General features: G+C 33.9%; 1 protein-coding gene across 1 annotated transcript; it reads right to left on the bottom strand.

The window, feature by feature from the left end:
• Positions 1 to 428: 428 nt before the first annotated feature.
• Positions 429 to 5552, bottom strand: LOC126709070 (legumain). The gene is made up of 9 exons (XM_050409149.1): positions 5020 to 5552; positions 4676 to 4840; positions 3022 to 3178; positions 2756 to 2841; positions 2473 to 2672; positions 2188 to 2236; positions 1832 to 2041; positions 863 to 1066; positions 429 to 773 (listed from the first exon to the last, which is right to left on the bottom strand). Exons 1-9 carry the CDS (start codon positions 5248 to 5250, stop codon positions 591 to 593), a joined length of 1485 nt encoding a protein of 494 aa, XP_050265106.1. The 5' UTR covers positions 5251 to 5552; the 3' UTR covers positions 429 to 590.
• Positions 5553 to 10351: the final 4799 nt, after the last annotated feature.

The following is a 10351-nucleotide window of genomic DNA, read 5'->3' as shown; positions in this document are numbered from 1 at the left end:
CAATTGTGCTCTAATTAGTAATTGGTGTATAACATAAATGATAAGTCTATAGGAAGTAACTCCAATTATAACTTTTTATATATGTACTCCAATTAAAACTCCAAATAAATTACAACCTTAAATTGTGATGTCCCTACTATGACCGTAACATTGTCCTTTACTTTTTAAATAAATAAATAAACAAAAAGAAGAGATGTGGTTCAATTCACAATATAAAACACCATAAAAGACCCATTTCCACTAGGTTTTATAAGCGGTTTTTTTTTTTTTTTTTTTTTTTTTTTTTGGGGGTGGGGGGGGGGGGGGGGGTGGTGGTGTGGTACTCCAAGCCTACTGGCCTAGTGACCAGATTGCTGATTTGGGCCCAAATTTTTGCCCCAGAGAGTGAAAACCACCCCAAAGAAACAGAGAAGAACTTAGGGAGGAAATGTATAAAAACAAGCATTATTTTTTTATTTTTTTGAGGAACAAAAACAAGCATTATTTACCATTCTGAAAATTTACTATTTAATTTTTATCATATAATACACAGACACTAGTATTTTTTATTATATATAATATATACAGACACAAGCATATATTATCTGGATTCAAGCACTATAACCATGATTGGAAGGATGCAATAGGCCCGGGTCATGGCCACCACAAGCAGCCACAAAAGCTTCCTCTACTGACACCTTTGAAACAGCACTATTGCAAATGTTGGCGAAGGCTCGCATATGTTTCATACCATATTGTGTTAATGAACCACAATAGCTTTCGAACAACCGAACCTGTGATGGTTATGGAATTGAATTATGTGCAATGAGAGCAAATAAAAATGGAATTGAAGTTGCAAATTCAAAGTGGAAACTATAGTTACCATTGATTTCAAGCATCCCCAGTCATCAACAAGAGGCATTCCAGGTTCTCTCACAGAATTAAAGATGGAAGAACCTTTATGTGGTCCGTATAGAAATGTTCCAATTAATTCTATGCTGCCATCTAAGTGGGTTCTATGCCTCATGGTCTCTGTTATCTGCTTTAGGATTGCATCCTTTTGTGATCCATTCTCTAATTTTTTATACTGTAAGACAAAAACATATCGACATTATACACATTAGAAATTGTGAATAAATATTGTGTATACAGGCTTTTCTAGACAAAGTTATTGACCCGGGTGAAGGTCGGATCATTCAAGGTTGTGATCTAGACAAATAGCTATATTGAATTCAATTGTCCTGGGAAAATATAACAATTTTGTGTTTCATTGAATAAAAATCCAACATCCCATTTTTTGTGTTTCATTTTATGCTTCGTATGTCATTGTTTGATTTTTTTTTTTTTTTTTTTCATTTTAAACTTTAGTTATTTAATATTAAAGAAACTTTTTAAGAAAAATGTGAAAAATTGTGATTAGTAGAGTTATGAAGTGGAACTATGGGACAGAGGATTCGTAGTAGTGATTGTATTTGTGTTCCATTGGACTGGGTTTCCAATGAAAATTTAACAAACAGATTTATTGTTTTTAATTGTCGTCAAAAAATGTAACATTGTTTGTGGTTTATTGAATAATGCAATCATGTGTTTAAAATTTTATTGGGGAACTTAATGTTCTGCAGCTAAGGAATTATTATTTTCTCCCTAAATCTCTAAATATGTATCTAAATATGGAAGGAATTATTATTTTCTCCCTAAATCTCTAAATATGTATCTAAATATGGAGACGCATAAGTATATCAAATATGGGAAATAAAATGAAGAATCCTATCTGGTATCTAGGCTAACTTAGAACAAGTAATTTTTAATCACTGTTTTATTCATTAAAGAGGGAAAAAAGGCTTAAGCTTACCAACTGCCACAGGAAGAAAAGTTCTGCATCTCTCTGGTTAATAACTTCCATGTGTGTATCAAGGAGGCGATTATTCGGAGGGAGGTTCACGGTGGCAGGATCAAAACCTTGGTACAAATAAACCTTCTCAGCTTTGATGTTTGTATTTCCATATTCCATCACATGGGAACCTATATTGTAATTTAAGAAATTGGAAGTCCGGTTCTTTACCTACACAAAATAGCATTTAAGTATCAACGTCAAAATGATCACCTACACAAAATAAGTATCAAAATCAAAATGATTGGGAAAAAAAAATGCTTATCTAAGTACAAGACCCAGAAAATGTTGGGAAGCTCAAATATAACGAATCTTACCGTCTGGTATTGCTGTTCTACTGTTTCTTTCTTGAGATTATGAGTCTCACTACATAAGTAAATATGTACAATTCAGCTCCGTGTATAGATATTAAGAAGATAAATGTTTGAAGCTTCATTCATGCATACTATGTGCAAAAATCAAGGAAAGTTTAACCAATTAAGTAATGTGTCATAAGATTTAAGCAAAAAATTCATCTCAATTCTACAGAAGTTTCAACCAATACCATTCAATTTCAAAATTCCCCACCAGCTTTTTGGCATTCAAAATGCAATACTGCTTACCTATCTTCCATCCAAGCAACACTGTACAAGTCCCCCAAGCAAGTGATGTACTCTGGAGGCGGAGAAGGTTCCATCCCTGGACAATAAATTCCAAAGCTACTCTCTTGTGCATTTGACGCTGTTGTTACATATATGTTTAGATCTTGGGGCATTATACCTTCAAAAATACTTCCACTCTCACATGCTTCAACATATATAACCTGAGCACACCACATGAAATTAACCTTGTTAGTCTCATTGAAATATCATAGCACAGTTCTCAAGAAGGTAGAATTCTCCTAACCATCTTTTTGTATGTTCCAGATGCGTGTTTCTTCTTCAAAACCTCAAGAAAGTCCATGGCATAAACGTAAGGCAGATTCGGCATCCCTTCAACAAATTGAGAATTGGTATGATCTATTTCCTTCCCCCAAATAAAAAATACACATCCCTTTTTCCATTTTGGAATACAAATTAAAACTTTAGCATCCAAAATAAGTAATAAGTTTTCATGCTAAAGTTATGTTAAACCTCTTGCGGAGGGGAAAAAAAAGGTTGTTTTAAACTCACCTAGAACGCCAGGGCCTCCATGATCAGAGTAGTATACAAAGATCCTGTCATTGGGTTTGCTATCCACAACCTTCCCACTTCCACCTTTCACCCTGTTCTTGTTGCCTAGAAGTACTGCATAAAGATTTTCTGCAGTGACTTGCTCACCAGTGTAATCCTGTTAAGATTAACCCACAAAGTGTCATCAGTCCAATTATACAAGTTCATAGCAAAAGCACTACATCACCTTAAAAATAAGGCTGTTTTAGGATTGTTAGAGATTATTACCCCAATCCTACTTTGTGCAAGAGACAAAGTCACCTACTTGTACTACAAGTCTATTAACCATGGTTAGTATATGGTTAGTCTAGGATTTAGTCTACTATTTATACCCATGTTGGGTTTGGGGGGCGAACAGAGGTGAATTTTGCTAGAAGTCAAGAACGAAATTTGGCTCTAATACCATGTTAATTATGCTAAAATAGATACAGAAAATCTCTTAAGGGCTACATCTTTATTATAAGAGTGAAACACAAATTTTGTGTTACAATGAACCCAACATTAGTATATATAGTAGGTTAAATCTTAGACTAACCATATACTAACTATGGCTATGGTTAATAGACTTATAGTACAAATAGGAGTCTTGACTTGCATACAAAGTAGGATTGGACTTAAGCCCATACTATTGGCCTAATTATCTCTAACAAGGAGTCTTAACAAGGCTGGTTGCATATAAAGTAGGAGTCTTAACAAGGCTGGTTGCACAAAAGTATGGTGCTAATATGATTAGGGAAGGAAGGATGACTTTGAGGCTTTCTGCGGGCACAAACAAACACCCAAGGGAGCACAAAAACACAGATGTGCATAGTATATCTCTAATACTATTTCCCACAAACACCGAAGGGAGTGCAAAAACACAAATGTGCATAGTATATCTCTAATACTATTTCCGTGACCTATAATTGAGTTCAGAGTTTAGATGCAAACTCAACCACAAGTTAACTTGCACTGTCTGTTGAATTGGGTTCCAAACTTCATTCAAGGTAAGACTCTTTATCTAACTAGGGTGGGCAGGCCTTTGTGTTTGGCCCAAGTGTTGAAGTGGGTTCCAAACTTCATTCAAGGTAAGACTCTTTATCTAAGGAGAGTGGGCAGGCCTTTGTGTTTGGCCCAAAGCGTAGGAGACGCCAACCTCTCTCCTTCAATATTTCATTTTCTTTACCAAAAAAAACATATATATATATATACACACACACCATAGTAACAAATTCAAAATAATATTAAGTATACAAATGTAAGTTGAAACCTCAGCTTGAGAACATGCAAAATAAAATAATTTAAGAATTAAAATAACATATGGCATCTTGCTATATCAACTCCTCAATTGAAGTCACCCTAAAATATTACACACAATCAGATAGGAAGTCCTTTCATTGTCACTTTAAAGGTGGTCAAGTATTAGGAAATGGTACTAACTTCATGTGCAAGACTTCATTGATGAAGTTGATCATTGAAACTCATATCAGGGGAGACATGATTAGCAAGAGGTGTCCTACCACTTATATTAATTGAGTGACCTACCACTTGCATTTTTTTACATTAATACCATGATCCTATATGGCAAAGAATATTCTATATCCATGTTATCAATCGAAAGAAAATTAAAAGGTACCTTAGGCACTCCTGCATACACATCAGAACCTTGTGGATGATTGATGATAATCCCAGGCCTTGGATTGAACTCGTTGTTTGCTATATCATCATACATAAAAACCACTATGTTTTCCTCCTTCAGCCCATCTTTCTTTAGCAACTGATACGCATGACATATATCCGCCTGTACATGAACTCAAAAATATATAACACCTCAATAACTAAATATAAAAATTAATAAACCATATCAAAACTACATTACAAACAAATAGCTCATGGTAACCCAAAATAATTTCATCTGTTATACTAAAATTGACCATGTTATATCTTGTACAACCAACCAAAAGAGAAAAAGAAAAACACCTGGTGCCTGTAATTTCCATAACCGGATGAGCCAGCAACAAGAACAGCCCATCTAGTGCCAACTTCTCCATCAACATCTTCTGCATCATCCTTCTCTGTGGGCATTCGAATCCCTGACTCCCATCGGTTCAGCCTTGAAGCTCTGCCACCTCCTATAACTTCAAAGCCCAGTAATACCAATATCAACAGAGTAGGAGGGCTCATGAGACACACAGAGTGACGCACCGTCATGGAAATGAACTAGTTTAGAAAAATCTATGGGCAGAGAGAGTGAGAGAGGAAATGAAAGCAGGTAAGGCAAGAAAGCTGGGAGGAGAGGAAACTATAAAAAAGAGGGAACTAGAGCGGTGAGAGGTGCCATGCAAACTAAGGAGATTGACACGCGTGGAAAGCGTAGGTCCCAAATTCATCTCCATGAAACATCTGGTAGTCCTATGTTCATGGTTTGGCATGTAGTGAATTACTATGAAATTGTGAATTGGTGAAACTTTTGTGTGATCTGGGTCAATGTTCTTTCCCTTAGTTTTTCTCGGAAAGCATTTTGCAACTGTGAAGGTGGAGTTGAATTTACAAATATGTACGTAGCATCATAATAAAAAAATGTCACAATGTGAATTGGACAAAGACGTTTGTTTATTAAAGCTCTATATTTGTTTTTTACTTATTAAAAAAATTTAAAAAAATTGATAAAAAAATTTTATTGTTTAATTAAGCTAAGTTTTACAAGGTTTTTAAGTTGGGTTGCTTTTATCAAGTTGAATTATAGCAACTTTGGACAAACCCCAGGTCCCATCAAGCGCCCATGGTTTTAACTTTTAAAATGTACTTAATTATGAGATATTTTAGATTAGCTTTATATGATATTTTAGAACTCAGCTCGGGATTGGTTTATTGTATGTAATGCCATGTGATTATGATTATAACTACATTAACAATAAAAAAAATTAAAGACTGCCATAATGCGAAAGCACTGATTAGTATCAGTCCAAATTGCAATTTGGAGGACAACTTTTCAAGCTGTCTAGCAAAAATGATATAAAAGTCATTCAGATATTTTTCCAGTTCAAAAGGAGCCAAATACATATTTGATTTCGTGCTTTTTTACTGGAGCACTACGGAATCTATTATATTAAACAAGCATCATTCTAGATTACACCTAGTTAGACTAATGGTATTCATATGGTCCATATTAAAGTCCCTGTTTTAATTATCTTATTCAAGACCATAAAAGTCTCAATTAATATGTGATTTCGGTATTCCTTATAATGATGAATAATTTCCCACGATTTGTGAGATGAGAGAACTATATACTTACTTAAAGAATCCTGAAGACTTAATCCACCTTGTGACGAATTACCCACGGTCTATTTTAGTCCCCATGTCATATAGTTAACTTCAACATCAATCAGTCCCTTTGAATCGATCATTGATACACCAAAATTAGATTGACCATCTTCAATTTAATAAAATTATCTCACTACTCTCACAAAATTTTTCTATAACATAAATATCACTATTAAGAATAAGAATATAACTATAAAAAAAAATGAATAAAAAATAAAGATAATTTTTGCTGTAAACTCATCAACCCCACATTACATGACGAATGGATAATATCATATATATATATACTACTAAAGTCTTAATGGAGCTAATTATCGTTGCTAAACTATGCACCTTCCTCGTATCTACTAAAATACAATCCGTAACTTCATGTAGGCCAATCTACAGAAGTTTCAGTTACACACCTTCCTCCTATCTACTAAAATACAATCCGTAACTTCATGTGGGCCAATATTAATAAAGATAATTGGTATAACGAAATGCTAAGCCAATCTACATAAGTTTTAGATACATATTATTATTATTATTATTATTATTATTATTATTGGGAATCTCAGTTTCAAAATTAGTAGGTAGGAGCGCTAGCCATACAAACGAAATTGTCTTGATAGGAAAGATGTCAAAATTAGTGGACCGACATCGACATGGTCTTAATTAACTGTGTATGTGCCTCCATGGCGTAAGTTGAAATAGGAATGCCATTAAGAAAAATCTTGACATGATTTAGAATTAATTCGTAAACGACATTACTCATCCATAGCGTGTGGCTCAGAGTAGAGTAAAAGGGGTGGTTATGATGTGGATGTATCATTGTTTTTATCTATGTACTTTTTTTTTTAATTTTCTCGTCCTTATCAAACTTTCAGGATGATTAATTGTCATGATCAAGCAGGATTAAACTTCACTCTCATTTCATTTCACACCAACCCAGAAAAAAAACAAAGATCTTGACAATAATGACTAATCTATTTTTATGTTTGTTTTTATGCTTATCTAAGAGTTTTTTTTAGACGCCAAGCAGCTTGGATCAGAGATTACAATAATGTTGATGTTTTCAATTAGGATTGGGAGAATTAGAATAGGTTCAAGCCAAAGAGCCTACAAAGCAAAACTCAGTAACGGAATCAGCTGGAGATGTTGAACTAAACTAAAGGAATGGATGCTAAAAAATGAGATCACATGAAGGCAAAAATCTAGAGTTTTATGGTTGAAGGAGATCGTAATCTGTGATTTGTGATTAGAAGGAGGGGCGGTTCTACGGATTTTGGGGCTTAAGAAGAAAATTAAAATAAGACATTTTATATATTTAAATATTACTTAAATATTTTTGTTACTTCTAATTTATTCTTCTTGCTTTTTATGATTTAAAATTACTAATTAAATTTTTATATTCAAATTCCTCTAACATTTCTCTTTCAATAAATAATATGCCTAATCTACTTAACCTTTCTTTTTCATTACATCACTCAATAAATTGGACATTTGGATTAAACAATACAATACAATTAAAAGGAACAACACTTTATTTAATACTTTCCTTTTCACAAAACTTTTTTTTTTTTTTTTGGTCAACAATTAGTATATTACAATAATAAAATACATATCACCGGCCACAAATTGTGGGGTCCGTGTGAATAGCACATTTCATTACACGTTCCATCATATAAAGAACTAATTATAACCACAAATTATTTCACAATAATTTTGTCACAATTTTGACTTAGCAAACTGTGAATAGTTAACTATTACTTATACATAAACCTACTATTTCTTCTTTGTCAATCATCGCTGATCACAGTTGTAACAAAAAGTTATAAAAAATTTTGTGGTCTAGACTTTTTCAATGGACTTAAGGACTTAAGTTTCTAAAAATGACAAAAAGTAAAGACATAGAGCAGAAGCGCAGCAGAGCAACACCAGCACTTCAAACAAATGAACAATCAAATTATCAAACTAGTTTAAAGCAAAGTAGAAAAACACAGATCTAGAAAAAAAATTTCAAGGCAAACCTGGAACGGAGGAGTCTAACGCGTAGCCAAAATCAGCAACAGCAAATACAAAGCAATTTTTTCCTGTCGATGTGTACAAAAAAATATGGTTTGAGTTTTTTTTTTAATTTTTAATTTCTATGATTTTTTGTTCTGTTTTGTTGTTAGAGAGAGAGAGATTTGCTTCTGAAAGATTTGGATCACAAAGAGAAATCTTTTCTGTTTTTTCTTTTTTATAACTTTGTTTTATCTATGTTAATATTCGGGTATAATTTGATTATTCCTACATTGAGGCCTTCTTTTCTAATTGTTTATTCTTTGACTTCTTCTCCCTTATCTATAGACTAAAATTTGGGGGTTAAATTAATACATTTTACAGAATTATTATTATTATTTATATATTTATCTGGGAATCAAAGAACTAAACTAATTGGTTAATATTTGGGGCTTGCCTCAATTTGGGGGCTTTAGGCTGTCACCTAACTCGCGTAAGGCAAGAGAGACCTTGATTAGAAGAATTCATAACAATATAAAAACTATTAAAGATGTCCAGTAATTCAAATAAGGGCTAGGAGTTGGGGACAGCACTTTTGTAGTTAATTTAAGGTGCTTTACTAAAGTAGTAGCAGCACAACTTTAATAGTAATGGAAGGGATTTGATGGGGTACAATTTGAAAACTACACCCTCATGAAATGCTTAAATTGTTATTACGGCATATGGCTAATGATATCCTACTTACTTCTTGTATAGGATAAGAGAATATCTTCCATTCAAAGGTGATGATAATGCTAAATGCCCTTACATGTGTAAATTGCACGAAGAATCTTGTCTGAATTTGTTTCTAAACTGTGTAATTACCATAGCATCTTGGTACCGCACCCTTTGGTGTTTTCATGTTGAATCCATTGATTCTGGCAGTAGTTTTGATTTTGTGAGGAGTGTACATCTACCCTCTAGCAATTTGTAGGCAAAAATTGATAAATTGCAGTATACTTTTGATGGTTGTGTGGATCATGGAATTTATATGGAAGCTAAGAAATGGGGTGGCCTTTAACAATAAGGAAGTGAAGGTTAAGGCCCTGTTTGGTACACGTACACATACTTCAGCAACGTTGTTTGATATTTAAACACCCAAACAGGTGGGCCCCATGCTGAACTATGTGTTTGGTAAGTGATTCAAAACAAGTGTTGTTTAAGTATTCAAGAGTTGTTTGACTTTGTGTTTGACAAATTACCGTAGAGAGTGAAACACTCTGGGTTCACCTGACAGTAAGATCTCACTCTTCTCTCTCACACGTCTGTGCAAATGGTCTCTTCTCTCCCACGCGTCAGTGCACTGTTGCGTCTCAACAACGCCTCTCCCACGCGTCAGTGTAGTGTGGCATCTTAGCAACGTCTCTCTCACGCGTCTGTGCAGTACCGTGTCAGCTTTTTTAAAATAAAAAAAACACACATACCCAACACACAATATTTCTAACACCAAAATATACTATTTGAAACACATTACCAAACACATTTTTCTCTTTATGAATACTATAAATACGTATTTTTAACAACACTTTTTAAACCACATTATCCACATCATTTTAAACAACGTTACTCAAAATCCTCTACCAAACAGCCCCTAATACATTCCCGTTTAAGCTCCAAGACAAATCAATTCTGCAAAACTACCTTAGGAGCTACATTGGAAAAAAAAACCTCTGGAGGGTTTTCTTGAGATTAACTGTGACGTGGTTGTGAGTGGTAAAATGGCTTATACTGCTGATAAAGACTGGCGTCTCAAATTCCCAAGTGTTCTCCTCAAGTCGCAGTGGTTTGGACCATTTATTTTTGAATCCAAGAAACTAGATCTATGCAGCAACAAAATACATTGTAGAGAATGATTTCAAGATATGCATATATGCCCTTAATGCTAAGACTCCAAGCATGTCATAGAGAGTGAAAGCTAAAGATTTGTTCATTGTTATTTTGTATGGACAAATACAGAAGCCAATAT

This window comes from Quercus robur, chromosome 12, assembly GCF_932294415.1.
Source record: "Quercus robur chromosome 12, dhQueRobu3.1, whole genome shotgun sequence".
Taxonomy (NCBI): domain Eukaryota; kingdom Viridiplantae; phylum Streptophyta; class Magnoliopsida; order Fagales; family Fagaceae; genus Quercus; species Quercus robur.
This window is presented reverse-complemented; position numbering and strand designations above follow the sequence as displayed.